The following is a 17,620-nucleotide window of genomic DNA, read 5'->3' as shown; positions in this document are numbered from 1 at the left end:
GAAAAGGAGATAAAACTTTGGGTATCAATGGTATGTCAACTTCTTCCCTTTCTTAAAAAGTATTCAAATTGGTGGATAAGTCGGAGACGGAGACAGTTGATCTTCAGAAGATATATCCCTCACTGCCTCAATTTAAGTTAGCAAACAAAAAAAATAATTCATATCATAAATCTATTAACAAATAAGGGAACAAATTACTAACATAAGATAATGAAAATTATTAACATCATAAAATATAAATGTTTATTCTTTACCATGTAAAATGTATGACAAAAATTACGATATTTCAGATAATTAAAAAGTTTTTTTAAAAATGATGTCTGAAAGCGAGGAGGTGGGTGTTGGGGTGGGGGAGAGCCCCCAAGTTCCTTCTAAAGTTGAAACAGGTAGGAATGTGCCTTTCCTGTTAGGGTGGGGAAATGTTTTTCTTGTTCTAATGCTTAATCCCTAAGGGCCTATACATGCGCCGGTGGTGCCCAACCCCGAGGTTCTACCTAATATAACATAACCGAATCTGTTAAGTAACAAACACGAGAAACTACCCAACCTACTTATACTTTCCTGGGGGGGTGAAATTGTGTTTCCCACTTAAATTCGCCAGGAGGTAGAAAACTTCTATCTTAGATTATATGCATCAGATACAGGGTTGGCAATCCGAATCTGGAATCCGTCCAAATTTTGGACAATTTTGGAATCCGGAATCCGTTATCTTAATAGCTAATGAAGGTTCTTAATTGTTAGGCTATAATTAGCGTCTTGAGTTTTTTTTGTTCGGATATTTCACAGTAGTTTTTCATGCTTATTTTAGGTTAGGTTAGGATGAGTAAGGGTATTAAAATGGACGCTGTAGGGTCTAGAAATAGGAGAAAAGCTACTGTGAAAATATGAACAAAACGCAGCTTTAGATTCTTCCCAGTACCCACTAAAATTCAATCCCTTAATATTAAAAAAGGCCTTTTAAAATATTGCTAGAATCCGTCAAAAATAAGAATCCGGAATCAACGGATTAATTCGGGTTTTTCAGCGGATATTTTTAGAATTCGAATCTAGCCCTAAAATTGGACGGATTGCCAACCCTAAGTAATGGAGTTTTTGCGTAAGAGACAAAAACCCTACAGCAATCAATCTTTTTTAACCACACGACCATGGTGAATCACTTGTTTCTATATGGATGAAATCACTGGTTCAAAAATGAAGAAATATATTTTTATCTAAATATGATTATTTTATGTATTTTATAGTTGGAAATACAAGTAACGTAGCAGAAGAAGCAACTAATCTAGATATTACGGATGAAATAGGTAATCTTTTATTGTAGAAATGTATCTGTAGTTTTTAACAGGGATATAGGGGACCTGGGATTTTAAAATAAATTTCACATATTTCTTTAGCTTGCAACTTTTGGTACTTTATAAAGATCTTGATTGGTTGTTTCAACAGGGTGTGCCTTGGTGCTCGCAAGGAACTTTGAAGCAAAACACCTAGTTTCTGTAAAAGTAATTTTATTTACTGAATCAGTGATTTTACTGTAGGTAATTCTAATGATTTAAATGACTCGACTCTAGAAGAAGAGGAAGGTGTTGGTGGTGTGGTGGGTGAAAATGATGATGATCAACATAATGCCAGCACTGACGCTGTTGCCAGTGATCCAGGTAGGTTTCTGTTAGGCTTTTTTTAGCGATGCAACTAAAGACCTAATCCGATAAAAGGCCTAATTTTAAAAGACCTAATCTAAAAAGACATAACTCGACAAAAGTTAGGTAAGTTTAAGTTATTTGTAGGATTAGGATTAAGATTTTTCTGTTTTTGTGCTAACTAGGTTTAGTGTTAAGTCATGTTTAGCCTAGTCGCATCGTATTACAGTCAATTTTCCACGAATATTAATTTAAAATTCATAGGATTAATACCAGTTTTGTTGCTTTTAATGTTATATTTTTTTATTTTAATATCCGGGGAATGCTGTCTATAATACAATTTGATAAACAACTACACTCAATTACTCATTGATTTTAATAGGAACTGTAGAGGAAGACCTGGAGGTTGGCAGCGAATCTCCAGAAATAAGAAATTCAAGTCTCAGAATTCAACAGGTACAAATACCTTAGTGTATTTAAAAATATTGTTAGGTACTAAGGGCATGTTTAAAAATTATAATCTAGTGAAAATGATATAAAACTTAGTTCTTTCATTAAAAAGGTTACCTACCTAACAAAGATGATATAAAATAGATCAAAACTCTTTATTTTGTACCAAGCAGAGTTACTCTTTGATTCAAAATGTCTCAGCATGATTGTGTGGAAACTCCCTAGGGATGAAAATTGACCTTGAATTTTCCCACTTAATTTTCTCAAAATTAAAGATTTCGTTGGATTAGTTTAAAATAATAACTAAGCATTTTGATCAAAGTAAACGTTTGTAGGAAAATGGAAATGGAGAAAACGGACATGAAGAAGCTACACAAAAATCTTTGAATAATGTTCAGGTTATTACATTTAACTTTTTGTGTGGAGATTTTCTATTGGTATTAAGTATTGCTTTTTTTTTTTAATAGCGATTTAAAAAAAAAGACGAATAGGCACCAGGCCATAGAGTCCAAGGGTGGAGGAAAAGGTCACGGTTTGTTAACCTCCCTCAAACTTTGAAACTCTCAAAATTTTCCGCCCTCTAATTTTAGACTAATAAACTCCCATCAGACGGACATCACAACATCATATTACTTTAAATTATAAATTAACCCATAAATTTCAGGCTGATGTTTCAAAGATGAGCTTGAACGACCAGAACAACAGTAGTTTACCCAGGAAACCTGTGGAGATACGACCTGTACACATTGGAGATATGAAAATAAGGCATAATTCATCACAATTATTTAGAATATATGATTTCTAGGTATTGAACGTCCAAAAGGTTGGATAAAGGTGTGTCCCCACCCCCATTAAACTTTGAAATCCATCAATTTAACCCCCCCCCCCCTCATAATTTTAGACATTAATAGTTTAGAGTTAACCAATCATAATTAAATAAAAGTACCCAAAGTTTAGAGCCAACGAATTTTATTAAACCGTTGTGTATCAGTGAAATTTACAGTAAAATTTCTTCCACCTTCCTGAACAATAAAACAGAATTTGTTGTGCATAAATGATGAATTATGATTGAAAATTAGATCAAAGCTGAAGTTTGAAGTTGTAACTGCTAAAGTGATGGAGGAAGGTGGCAAGAAGTTTGTGGTAAGTTATTTTAATAAGAGTGTTGCTTCTCGGTATTTTAATTTATCTGTAGTAAGGGGGGGGGAAGTTTGTACAGTTATAGGAAATGAAATTCAGTACCAAATTTTGCCCTGGCCGTTTGGGCTTGTTTTTATAGTTATCAACCTAATTCTTTTTGTAAGCGCTCTCATATGATTGGATCTACCTGTAAAACTTTAAAAATTGAATTTTGGGACTTTCCCCTAAAGGGGCTAGTGGAGCAAAAGACCCCCCAAACTCTAAAATTTTAAGTTCTGAGTCTATTTTCTGAGATATTGAGACGATTTTTTAAATGAAAACACTTTTTAACAAAACCGAACTAAATAGCCAATACAAATTTCATTTTGGGACTTTCCTTCTAGGGGCTAGTGGAGCAAAAGGCCCCCCAAACACTAAAATTTTAAGTTCTGAGCCTATTTTCAGAGATATTGAGACGATTTTTTTAATGCAAACTTTTTTCACAAAAACGAACTAAGTAGCAATTACAAATTTCATTTTGGGACTTTCCTTCTAGGGGCTAGTGGAGCAAAAGGCCCCCCAAACACTAAAATTTTAAGTTCTGAGCCTATTTTCAGAGATATTGAGATGATTTTTTTTATGAAAACTTTTTTCACAAAACCGAACTAAGTAGCCATTACAAATTTCATTTTGGGACTTTCCCTTAAAGGGGCTAGTGGAGCAAAAGACCCCCTAACACTAAAATCTTAAGTTCTGAGCCTATTTTCAGAGATATTGAGACGAGTTTTTTTAATGAAAACACTTTTTAACCAAACCGAACTAAGTAGCCAATACAAATTTCATTTTGGGACTTTCCTTCTAGGGGCCAGTGGAGCAAAAGACCCCCAAACACTAAAATTTTAAGTTCTGAGCCCATTTTTAGAGATATTGAGACGATTTTTTTTAATAAAAGCATTTTTAACAAAACCGAACTAAGTCGCCATTACAAATTTCATTTTGGGACTTTCCTTCTAAGGAATAGGGGAGCAAAAGACCCCAAAACACTAAAATTTTAAGTTCTGAGCCTACTTTCAGAGATATTGAGATGATTTTTTTAATGAAAACATTTTTAACAAAACCGAACTAAGTAGCCAATACAAATTTCATTTTGGAACTTTCCTTCCAGGGGCTAGTGGAGCAAAAGACCCCCAAACACTAAAATTTTATCTTCTGATTATGTATTTCAGTTATTTGAAAAAAATCAGCCATAATATCTTTAAAAACAAGCTCAGAACTTAAAATTTTAGTGTTTGGGGGTCTTTTGCTCCACTAGTCCCTAGAAGGAAAGTCCCAAAATAAAATTTGCAATGGCTACTTAGTTCGGTTTTGTTAAAAATATTTTTATTTAAAAAAATAATCTCAATATTTCTAAAAACAGGCTCAGAACTTAAAATTTTAGTGTTTGGGGGCCTTTTGCTCCACTAGCCCATAGAAGGAAAGTCCCAAAATGAAATTTGTAATGGCTACTTAGTTTGGCTTCTTTAAAAATATTTTTATTAAAAAAAATCGTCTCAATATCTCTAAAAATAGGCTCACACCTTAAAATTTCAGTGTTTGGGGGGCCTTTTGCTCCACTAGTCCCTAGAAGGAAAGTCCCAAAATAAAATCTGTAATGGTTCCTTAATTCGGTTCTGTTAAAAATGTTTTCATTAAAAAAATCATCTCATATCTCAAAAAATAGGCTCAGAACTTAAAATTTCAGTGTTTAGGGGGCCTTTTGCTCCACTAGTCCCTAGAAGGAAAGTCCCAAAATAAAATCTGTAATGGTTCCTTAATTCGGTTTTGTTAAAAATGTTTTCATTAAAGAAATCATCTCATATCTCAAAAAATAGGCTCAGAACTTAAAATTTTAGTGTTTGGGGGTCTTTTGCTCCACTGGCCCCTAGAAGGAACGTCCCAAAATGAAATTTGTATTGGCTACTTAGTTCGGTTTGGTTAAAAATATTTTCATTTTAAAAAATCATCTAAATATCTCTAAAAATAGGCTCAGAACTTAAAATTTTAGTGTTTGGGGGGCCTTTTGCTCCACTAGCCCCTAGAAGGAAAGTCCCAAAATGAAATTTGTATTGGCTACTTAGTTCGGTTTTGTTAAAAAGTGTTTTCATTAAAAAAATCGTCTCAATATCTCTGAAAATAGGCTCAGAATTTAAAATTTTAGTGTTTGGGGGTCTTTTGCTCCACTAGCCCCTTTAAGGGAAAGTCACAAAATGAAATTTGTAATGGCTACTTAGTTTGGTTTTGTGAAAAAAGTTTTCATAAAAAAAATCATCTCAATATCTCTGAAAATAGGCTCAGAACTTAAAAATTTTATTGTTTGGGGGGCCTTTTGCTCCACTAGCCCCTAGAAGGAAAGTCCCAAAATGAAATTTGTATTGGCTACTTAGTTCGGTTTTGTTAAAAAGTGTTTTCATTAAAAAAAATCATCACAATATCTCTAAAAATAGGCTCAGAACTTAAAATTTTAGTGTTAGGGGGTCTTTTGCTCCACTAGCCCCTTTAATTGAAAGTCCCAAAATTCAAGTTTTAAAGTTTTACAGGTAGATCCAATCATATAAGAGCGCTTACAAAAAGAATTAGGTTGATAACTATAAAAACAAGCCCAAACGGCCAGAGCAAAATTTGGTACTGAATTTCATTTCCTATAACTGTACAAACTTCCCCCCCCCTTATAAGAAGAATTTGACATTTTTTCTGTTTATATGATTGTGTCAAATATTGCGCCATTTCCTTTTTTTAATTACATACCTAGTACAAATCAATACACTTTGTCTTAACAATGATTATTGTTTAATGGTGCCTCACTACTTAATTATGGATATTATTGTCATCCTATTTTACTCGAAAGATCAAATCCCTATCCAACATAAAATCTATTAAAATAATAATTAAGAATTTAAAGTACATTGTTTATTTAGGCATATACAATAATGTTAAAGCGTGCCAGCGGAGATCCCCATCCTGCGCTTATTCACAGGAAAACCAAATATTCCCTTTTTTATGTTACAGTATAGCTTTGAATCCGATTGATTTCAGCAAGATTAGAACCGACTTTGAGTCACTTTTGAAAATCATTGATATTTTAACTAAAAATTGAAAAAGATCATAGGATTAATCCCTTCTTCTATACTAGAAATTGATCCTAATTTGTCCAATGTATTATCCGTGGATATCTGTTGATGATATGATGTGATAAATAACTAGGTATTAGTATTATGCATGGGCTGCTATTCAGCCATTTAATTGCATTTCAAATTGCTGAAAATTAAATATTTGTTGGAGTAAAGTTTGAGTAAAATTTGTTTTTTGGCGTAACTGAAAGGGAAGTGGGTAAAAAGGGGGGAGAAAAAAGAATGGGGGTTGAGGGGAAATTTTTACTTAAAATTGTTTGTCAAAATCACCTTCCCTTATCCCTGGTATTATGTGTTATGCTTGTTTATGTTGTATTTTCGTTTTCCATTATACCTATTAACTTTGCCATTCAAACAAGAAATTTATTAAACTTTGATGTATTATTGTTTTACCGGATATTGAAGTCCTTTTCTAATTTTTGTATCATTTACAATTGTTATATTATTTTCTTATGTCTAGTACATAAATGTAATATTAACTAAAATTGCACTTATAAATAGGACAAACTATGCATTAATACGGTAAACTCTTTGCTAGCCTTTCCCAAAATTATTCTAGGGTTCGATAGAAAAGGCGGTGCTTGCTTACATGTGAAGACCGGAGCACCGAAAACCCCCCCCCCCCCCCGCTTAGTTTTGACAAAAATAAAAAATAAGGGGGGGGTAGTTTTTTAACCCCCCGCTTAGTTTTGACAAAAATCAAAAATAAGGGGGGGGTAGTTTTTAACCCCCCCCTTAATTTTGAAGAAAATCAAAAATAAGGGGGGGGTAGTTTTTTCACTGTACAACACGCCAGAAAGTTGAGTGAGGTAAATCAAGTAAATTCAGTATACCAGAGGGGAAACCTTATTACAGGGATATTCATGTTTTGGGGCATAATTTCCTTATTTATTGACTTTGGCCAGTAAAAGGTTTTAATTTCCCAAAACATGAATATCCCTGTAATAAGGTTTCCCCTCTGGTATACTGGATTTTCTTGATTTACCTCACTCAACTTTCTGGCGTGTTGTACAGTGAAAAAACTACCCCCCCCCTTATTTTTGGTTTTCTTCAAAATTAAGGGGGGGGGTTAAGTCTTTGCCTTGCTGAGCACTTTGCCTCCTTGCCGTTTTCCAGACATTAAAAAACTACCCCCCCCTTATTTTTGATTTTTGTCAAAACTAAGCGGGGGGGGGGGGGGGTTTTCGGTGCTCCAGTCTACCACATGTAAGCAAGTACCGAAAAGGCTGTTTAAGGAAGTTAATACATTTGAAACACTTTTGATAAGTCAAAATATTGCAATTTGCTTAAAGATCATTGGTAAAATAAAATATTGTGCAGTAAGATGCTTTGAAATTTTTGCCTTTCAAAAAGTATGACATGTGCAAAATAGTTTGTTTCTTTAGATGCATTACCGTAGTACATTTCTCCCTTCTTGTCTTTTAAACCTAAGCAAACGTGGGTTTAACCCCCCCCCCCCCCCCCCAAACGTTGAAACCCGTATTTTTTTTTTAAATACATTAGATTACACCTCTCAAACCTTTGAAACCCCTCCTTTTATCCCACTCAAAAAAAAAAGCTTGAACGTCAATGGATTGGGATAGACCAGAGATAAAACATGCAAGTAAGGGACATGTGTCCCTGGGGACATGGAACGGTTGGCATTGCAGACGCACTTTACTACTTATTCATGTAGATATAAAGTGGCTTCGCTACTTTGGACCTGCTTCCTGGGACATTCTAATGTTTAAAGTAATATGATATACATTATCTTTATCGATACATTCTTAAATTCTAGTAATGTACTAGTACTGCTATACAGCTTATGAAATAATAAGTTATTATACTTGTAAGCAAAGCTTCTCTAAAACAAGGATATATACCGTGGATCTTAAGGGATAAGACAATAGACGAGAAATCCATGAATGAATACCCACATTTTAATCACAGTTTAATCCCTTCTGTAGATTTAATTTAATGGTGGTATATTTGGCAGTCCAATGTCCCCTTCCTCCGTGTTATAACCAGGTCTCAATTCCAAAATTAATCTTTAAAAAAAAAGACAATAGATAATGTCTTTCCAAACCTCAGATTTTATCAAGTCTTGTTTTCAGTTCACTTTTTTTCTTGTAATTTGTTATTAATTTGTACATAATTGTCCACATTATGAAATCGTCACATTATTTAAAACTATGAATATTTGTTATGACAGGAGATACAATGATTTCTGTAAGCTATACGAAAGGTAAGAAACGTTATTTAATTCATAATTACGGAACCCACCAACCCATTTTTTTACGGGGGGTGGAATGTTTTTTTTTAGAAGGGGGTACGGTGTCACTCATCCCTCATGGAAAGAGTTGCTTCATATGACCAGTAGATGATATATTAAATGGAATCATATGTGACAAAATATTCATTTTTTTAAGGTGGACGGATTATTTTTTCTGATTGACAATCTAGAGTAATACATGTAGTGTTAGCCTTAATATAAATTAAATTCATGTTTTTTATTTAGAATTTTGTGCACATTTCACAAATCAGTGCTGGGAGATTTCCAGTTTCCACAGAAAGTTATAATTAGAAATTTTAAGGTAAACTTTTAGTAAAAAGCGTGAGCTATATACTTTGGTTCCCTCTCTGTTAATAACTTAAAATATTCTTTCATTTTGAACTTTATTGTCTGCAAATGCTTTTGTTGACTTTTTAGTAAGTTTGGTCTGCTAGAAAATCAACTATTTAGTGGCATTTTGCGATAGTAACTCAAAATATGAAAAGTTGCTTTGGTTCTAGTAACTAAAGTCCACGCAAAATTTTAAATTTTTTCCCTTTATTTTTGGGTCTGTATGACTATGATTATAAATATTTCTTTCCATGCTAAGCCTTTGAAAACCTATACTTGTCACACTTTTCATATGTTTGGGGTTGTACTAATAATTCTTTTGCTAGATCTATATTTTGTTAGAACCCTTATAATTTAGTTATAACCCTTATAATTTAGTTATCATGAAAACTAATCTTGCTTTGATTATCATTTTAGGCTGAGGTTATCAGTGAGAGAACAGATGCTTTCCATAGATTTCTCAATCTTATTGCTAACAATGACAAGGAAACTTTACTTATCTTTACTTATGGACTTAATTGTTCTTGTTTACTCTTGTTGCTTTAATTAATCTAAATAAAAAAAAATAGTTTCTGTTTCACGCGACAAACGGCGTAATTGGTAACATGTCGGGGGTTTGAGTCTGGACCACACTGTATCATACAAAAGACGTTAAAAATGGTAAGTACTTACTGATACGATGTTGGACTTCCAGACAAAGGTCGTGTAATTAAGGGGTTGTTTGTCTGTTCAGTAACGCTTTACACCACAATAATAAGCCTCAGAATATGTTTCAAGGTGGTAGAAACAGAGATGGAAAAAAACCAGAGGTGGATTCTTAAAAAAAATTTGCCCCACTAATCGCTTAGTGGGGTAAAATTGTTTTCGTGAAAAATCCTCCAAAATCACATAAAAAATCTACAAAAATTAAATAAAATCTTATGTTAATAACCCTTCTATCATTTTGTTTAATTTTTGTAGATTTTTAATGTGATTTTGGTGGATTTCCACGAAAAAAATTTTCCCCACTAAGCGATTAGTGGGGCAATTTTTTTTTAAGAATCCACCTCAGGTTTTTTAAAAAAAAGAACAAACCAGTTTTTTTTTGGTTTAAATCTTTTTTTTTATAAAAACCAGGTTTTTTTGGGGTTTTTTAATAATATCCAAATTATAGGCCTGCCCCCTTTTTCACCCCATCCCCCTTTTTCTCACCCCCCAAACGGGGGGTGCCCAAATCTGCCCAAAAGGACCCGAAAAAGGTCAGCCCAAAACCGCCCGCGCAAAAGCGCCCTCCCGATTATTTGACAACCCTGGCTGATAATTTAGGTTTTTGACAGTTATTTACTGTATTATTTACGTTATGAAAAGATATAACTGGAAAGATAGGCCTTTGTATAATTTTTTTCAAAAAAACCATCCCCACCTTGTTTTGTTTTTTAAGCTTGGTTTTTTGGTTTAAATTAAGTGGTTTTTATATGCCATCTCTGGGTAGAAAGATAGAACCCGAAATGAGACCTACGCATTCATAAAGAGCCACATCAAAGTAAGGTTACTTGACTAGTTGTTGTACTCTGACTACTTCCACGCCTTCATGTGCACGGAGGAGCAGAACGAGGCCGTGTCCTACATCAAGCTTGGCAGATATCATGAGGCTGCACCACTACTTGAAGTTATATTCTATATTAGGTATGTCGTAATCATTTGTAGGATAGCTACTCTATGAATATATGTCCGTTCGTTCGTCCGTCTGTCACTTAACTTAGTACCTTACACTCAAAAAACATTGATTAGTATGTCTTTTCAATTACTATGAAGATTAATTAAAAAAGATATTTTAATATCTTTAGGAACAAATGTTCGAACAAGAAAAAAAATCTACGAATTTCTAAATTATTTTTTGATAATATACAATGTCAAATTAAAGTAATAAATCCTCCAATGATGATAAACAAACGACTTATATTTTTAACCTAAATAGTTTTAAGTTACACAATATTATTTATTTAGAGAGAAAATGTTCACCCTATCCCATATATCTGTTCTGGAATGTGTGATTGAACTAGTGGCGTGCCTAGCTGCTGTCAAGGTGAGATCTATTAAACGGCTTATTTTAAAATTTACAGGTGTAGATTTTATCCAAAGGAAAACAATTAAGTAATTGTCTTGAAAAGAAATGTGTTGGTTTTTTCAGCTCCTTTATTAAAGTCTAGATAAATGGTTTAAAGTACCCAGGCATAATCAATTTAAAAACCATATTATGAGTAGTACTGCTGCTCTGTAACTAGGGTAGGAATGTTCTTGTCCGTTCTTATATCTGCTTGTAGAAAATGTGGACAAAATGATAATTACTGCATAATTCTATTGTATCCATCTAATGTTTTCAAAAATTATCTTGCCATATTTTCCATAAATAGGACAATTCTAACATAACTAAATTAACGATTAGAGCTGTCCGTTATGGACGGAATACTTTTAATGCATAAAAGCCTCACTTTAAAAAAAGTAAATACGATTTTATTTTCATTGTCATGGCTTCGCTATATATTGAAATAATTATATTCCTCCTTGTTTTAGTCTGACGAGACGGCATACAGGTACGCCCTGATAGCCAGCCAATGTATCCAGCTGTCCGCTGGTCATCCATACCTGGCGGTCATCACTGTACCTTTCCTTAAGCTAGCAGAATCTTTAGCAGGTGAGAAGACGGGGTTAGGACAGTGGAGATTGATCCTAGTGCTGTAACTCTTTTTTTTGGTTGAGTTCCTATGTTGCATTATTTCTGCCATTTTTTATTTTAACGGCGGTTTTGTGAAATAATCTTGTTATTTTGTATAAACAAAGAAAAGAAGTCTAGAAGATTCCCAATCTCTTAATAAAAGTTCCAGAATCGTAAGTGAACACAGTTTTTTTCTCATTTCACTCCTTTAAATAGTTATATTTCTTGGGATAAAGCTTTCCTTGGGAAAATCAATGATATAGTAAAAAAATTTCGTCGTTTGTATTCAATCTTATATAACTAAAGGGGACTATGTACGAATGAGAGCAAGTGATTCTAAGCACCTTCCAGCAATGATTATAAGTATTTTTTTGTGAATATGCTAGGATTATGTTTTATATAGTTATACGAACTAAAAGACTAAGTTTCACCATGGTTTTCTATGAATAAAACTTTGAAATATTAGGCATTTTTTAATGAAATATCATCAAATGTTTTGTTTGTAAATTAACATTTTTCATTGAAAAAAATTACTTTTGTGTCACAGCAGTTTGAACTCTACAAAACATTTGATTATATCTTCTAGCAAAAAAATTGCTAATATTTCGAAGTTTTTTTTATAAAACGATGGTGAAACTTATTTTTTAAATTGATATAACAATATTACCTAAACATAACCCTAGTATATTCACACAAAAAAAACATTTAGAATCCCTGCTGGAAGGTGCTTAGAATCACTTGCTCTTGTTCGTGCATACTCCTCTAAAGAAAAATCTTAGTCCGCTTTGATAGAGTAATTTGTCAGATTGGCCATCTAGGTTATTAAATCTATTCTTTTTTAGAATCTGTAGGACATGACCCGAAGCCTTACAAGAAACAGATTTCTGAACTAAGATATTCTGGAGTCAAAACAGACAGAGTTCCTACGTTATTAGAGGTTATTAGGTAAGCAATATCATTTAGATGGAATATATATTTAGTAGCACAGATACTCTAAAATTTACTTTGTCCGTCCCTCAATCCGTCATTCGCTAACGCTATATGGTGGGAAAGTAATACCTCTTTCCAAAGTGCATCCACGACTTATTTTACCTGGTCCGTCGGTCTGTCGGTCATGCTACAAAAAAAGGGTAATTTTGTAATCTTTAACATCAGTTTTTATCTATTTTTATTACCATTGCACCTCTACTTTATAACATTACTTCGCCCTTTCGTACATACATGCTTTTTGGGGGCTTCGCTAGTTTTCTTACGGATATTGTTATCCTTGTTCCAGTGTAGCGGAGCCGGGAGCCGTAGAGCCGCCATATTTAGCCGGAGCTGGAGCCGTAATTTTCTTTAAAAACGGCTCCGCTAGATAAATAGATTTTATATAAATTATAATTTGGTAACTCTGTTTGTCATGTGCAAATGCCCCTTTTAAGTTTTTCAAGTCCATTTTAATCACAAATTGAACTTTTAAAACCTTCAAAAGTCAAACATAGACGTGGAAAAAAAATATGTCTAGTTTTCTTGATATTAGGTCGGAGCCGGAGCCAAATTTGGAGCCGCCATCATCACAGACGGCTCCGCGGAGCCGGAATCGGAGCCGCACCAAAATCAAACGGCTCCGCATCGCTGCGTTGTTACTAATAACAACTGTCGCCCTATTATCAAATGAAACATAAATGAAAGAAAGCATAATCTAAAAAAATAATTTCTTTAAATTGCCAGCCTTCAGCTTGCAGCAGTATCTTTATATTTTAAAAGAGTTGGCCCCGATAAAAAATATAACTACTGTACATTTTTTTAGGGATAAGTACATTCACACAGCTACAAAGACAGCTCGAGCTTATTAAATCAACCGCCGCCGATTTCATCAAAGTGGACTCTGAACGTTTAACTGTCATGATGAGATTCAAACCCATCACTGTCGCGAGAGTGTAAATTGTTGTAAGTAACCAAATTTAGTCTGTGTGAGTTTTTTTTTATTACTAAAAGATTTGGGTCATGGAAAGAAAACGAAGTTGCGGATTTCATCGTATTTTCACAGTAGCTTTTAAAATGTTGTTTTAGGTTATGTTAAGTTAATGTTAATGATTGTCCCGCAGGGTTAGAAAATATGCCCCGCAGGGCTAGAGCTCCCCGCAGTGGCTAGAAATAAGAGAAAAGCTACTGTGAAAATACGACGAAACTCGTAACTTCTTTTTCTTTCCATGATCCAAAGATTTTTTATTATTAGGTTGAAATAAAACTAAAGAAGGAAATCCTTTGGTTAATTTGATTTGACTCATTTTTAAGACTTTAAATTTGTGCGTTTTTAACTTAAAAGTATTTTTGAAATCTCATTTTATTATTATTTACAATGGTAGCTCATAGTTATATTCTAATATTTTAGAAATGGAAGATACTATTTTATTATATTATTATTGTGATTAAAAACGTGATTATTTTAGTATTTAGGTATATATGATTAATATTGTTGTGTCTAGATTATATTTTCTTCTACATAGTTTCCTCGGGGAGGGAGGGAACATTGGACTGTAAATTTCACTGATAACTAAAGTTTGTTTTCGTATTTGTTGGCTCTGTAACATTGGATATTTTTTATTGGTTGATATGCAATAATTTTAATATACTTAAGGACTAATTTTGTTTATCATCATTAGGGAAGAATATCAAATTAATGTCATTTGTCTTATCCCTTAAGATCCATGAGTTTCCTAGATATTTAGAAATTACCCCTTCTGTAAAGAAATTATTGTTTGAAAAGTTTCGACACATTAATGTAAACTAATGAATTAAGGTTAAATAGAGGTACTTGAAGTTTTGATGTTGATAAATAAAAAAGCCTGTTTTTAAAAAAGAATTTACCATCCATTGTCCTCTCCCTCCCTGGAAACTCTGGAAACTTGTGGTTAACCAAATTGGTGTTAAGTTATGTGTGGGCTCTGTTGTATACTCATTCAAATTTAAAAGAAATAGAAAACATCAAAATTAAAGTTTACCAAGAAGGGGGATGGCAAAGGTGTTGTTAAAAGTCCATTTTTTTTCTGTAAATATTACTTCGAACTTTATATAATCTATTTTATTAGGTTGTCTATAGAAACTCCCAGTCCGCAGAGCTTTTTATAAATGTAGATAAAGGGCTAAAAAATAGCCTAAAACCGCACCTAGACTTAAATCTAAAAATAAATTAGCTTAAAATTATGCTGGGATATATGTGAAGCTTTTCTAAAATGGAGAACTCAATCGGGTCTCTAGTTATGATCTTATACTACAGACAGAATACCCTTACTACTTCATATAATAGGATATTTGTTTGGCCAAAAATAGGTTAGTCTACACAAAAAAATGAAAATTTGGCCTTGAATTTATAAAAATTCATGAGTTTCTCTAATTTTTGTCATAATATTGTATGACATGAAATATATAAAGGTGTTTGATAACTTCCGCTCAGGTTTTATTAAATTAATAGCAGTCCTTATTTGCCAAAAACACATTTTAGCAACTTAAACTAATTTTAACACAAAAATGCAACCCCAACCCCCAATAGAAAGAATCAAGTAGTCCATTTTGGTTAAATGAGTTTTAAAAAAATCTGCGGATGCTATAGAACCCCTAGATATTTATATGTGCACACTACTCACTTTTTATTCATGTTTAAAATAACTCATTTTTCCTGCAATTTTTTTTCTCAAGTATCAATCAAAATTAGATATTTTAAATTCATAGGGTTGATACATTTTTTTATGGCGTCACAGAAGTTTGTATTTAAGGCATCTGCGAATTTTATGCTTCCTGATAAGTTTTTTTTTGTTTTTTTATAAAATAATAGTTCATACACCTCAAAAAGGTCTTTAGGGACACTTTAGGTAGCGGGGGGGGGGGGGTTGTCGACCCTACATTTTCCAATTTAGTTTTTTTTTGTGTGTGGGGAGGGGGGATTTTATTCATGGGTGATTTCTACTGATAATTGTAAGAAGCATGTCGGTCCAATGTTTAGCAAGATCCTTTGCTACAGACAGACATACACACAGAAAGATAGACACCCTTTTACTTTGATATACGGACCAAGAAGACATACGCCCTTTGGGGTCTAAATGTAGTAATTAAATGTATTACACCCTCCCTATTTTACTGTAATATTTATCATCATTGGGGATGTATATCATCGTCTAATGTCTTATCTCTAAAGATCCCTAAATATATATTTACAATATACTTTTTCTTTAGTCATTGAAGATTGAATTAAATGGAACAAACATACATGTTAAATAACTTATAAAAATGCATGCGAAAAACATGGCTTATTTATGTTTTACTTATGTTAGGCTATCAGTTACTTCAAGACCTTTAATATCTTTGCATGTTATTACAAATATAAGGATTCTTAGCAGTGATCATGTGAGCAAGCAATATGTAAAGAAGTGTTTAAAAAATGGCTAAAATGAGTGACTTTTCATAAAGGGAATCTTTAGTTGATCAGATAATACACAATGAATTAGTTTTTATCCCCAATGACAATAAACTAAATTACTACTTCTGTAGATTAAAATTATTTGATGTAATTTTTTTATTACTGCTAGTTTGGAACCAATCAATTAAAAATTCATTAAAAGTACCCACTCAAAAAAATATTGTCAAGACGAAATAGATAATTTGGTTATAAAACTTTATGTGCCAGTTTAAACAGCCCAATGTCCACACTCTCACTTCAAGTTATTTTTCTTAATTATAGATTATGAAATTTAGAAGCAATAAATCTAGGCAATTTCTCTATACTTTCTATATAAATTGTTATTATTGTTTGATTGATCTGCGCTTAATTTTTTTTTATCTTACTAATATAGATATAAATTAATTTTCAGTAACTTAAATTTTCCTTTCTCACAACTTGTGACACTTTTCCTATTTGTACACACTTACAAACACATTTGGTGTTCAATAAAAACCACAAGGTTTTTATATTAGCTAAAAGGTGAAACTAGTTTCTAATTAGATTAGATGTGTAATTTATGCAAGGCATTTAAACAAAAAAAATTTTCCTATTCTTGAGATTTGATTTCTTTAGAAAATTAGATCTTCTAGGTATAAAATTTCTTTTGCAGATATTACAGAAGCATTACGGGAAATCTAAAGGAGGGTGCAATCACATCCTCATAATTATTCATATTTTGATATGACATAATGTCAAATGAATTATAGGGGTTGTTAAAGTATTTTAATGATAGTTAGAAAATAAAATAGTTTAGGGATCTAAAGGGATAAGACAATGGAATTTATATACGTAACATCTCTAATAATGTTAAACAAAATGCCCCTTCTGTAGATTTAAATTATATGTTAACAAAATTTAGACACCACCTACTAATTTTGAATTAATCAATCCAAATACTATACGAGTACTTAAAGTTTATGAGCCTACAAATGAGATAGTTGAAAAACTTTGGGTTACAGTGTAATTTTCAGTCCAATGTCCACTACCTCCCTATAATTTATAATAAAAGTGTTGCGGAAAAGAATGGACACCCGAGATGTAAATAAGGTGCAGCATGTTTTTATGTCAACAAATTATGTTTCAACTCATTAGTTTTACATTAATTTTCATTTGCTGGCAAATTGTACTTTAATTAAAAACAGAAATGGGCAACAGAATTTTTTTTCATAAAGGGGGAGGTAGGTTGTGATGAAATTCCGTAAAGGTGTGAGTTTTAAGGCTTATAGACAGTAGTAGAACGATAATATTCACTAAATATGTGTATTTCTTATTGAAAAGAACTATAGACAAATTTTTCTTTTAAGTTAACTTAAATTTTATCGTTCTACTACTGTTTTTAAGCCTTTAAACTCACACCTTTACGGAATTTTAGCACAACCTACCTCCCCCTTAAATCTAGGGACGTCAATAGCTGTTTGGTAAATATCATGGGAGCGATCTTAAGGAAAAGAACCAACCAATCAAAGGGGGATA

The 17,620-nt window shown here is 32.7% G+C and overlaps 1 protein-coding gene across 2 annotated transcripts; it reads left to right on the top strand.

The window, feature by feature from the left end:
* Positions 1-287: 287 nt before the first annotated feature.
* Positions 288-13,656, top strand: Snx21 (Sorting nexin 21). 2 transcript variants are annotated; one of them, XM_080163576.1, is made up of 16 exons: positions 288-386; positions 1,242-1,301; positions 1,566-1,652; positions 2,017-2,090; positions 2,420-2,482; positions 2,749-2,849; positions 3,164-3,227; positions 6,158-6,218; positions 8,564-8,594; positions 8,868-8,943; positions 9,390-9,458; positions 10,513-10,637; positions 10,959-11,037; positions 11,526-11,646; positions 12,510-12,612; positions 13,460-13,656. In XM_080163576.1, the coding sequence occupies exons 1-16, from the start codon at positions 314-316 to the stop codon at positions 13,503-13,505; spliced, it is 1,233 nt and encodes a 410-aa protein (XP_080019702.1). In that variant the 5' UTR covers positions 288-313; the 3' UTR covers positions 13,506-13,656. The 2 variants fall into 2 exon arrangements, with proteins under 2 accessions (XP_080019702.1, XP_080019700.1); XM_080163574.1 differs by having other exon boundaries at positions 1,533-1,652.
* Positions 13,657-17,620: the final 3,964 nt, after the last annotated feature.

This window comes from Acartia tonsa, chromosome 6 (assembly GCF_053477335.1).
Source record: "Acartia tonsa isolate MP-2025a chromosome 6, ASM5347733v1, whole genome shotgun sequence".
Taxonomy (NCBI): domain Eukaryota; kingdom Metazoa; phylum Arthropoda; class Copepoda; order Calanoida; family Acartiidae; genus Acartia; species Acartia tonsa.
This window is presented reverse-complemented; position numbering and strand designations above follow the sequence as displayed.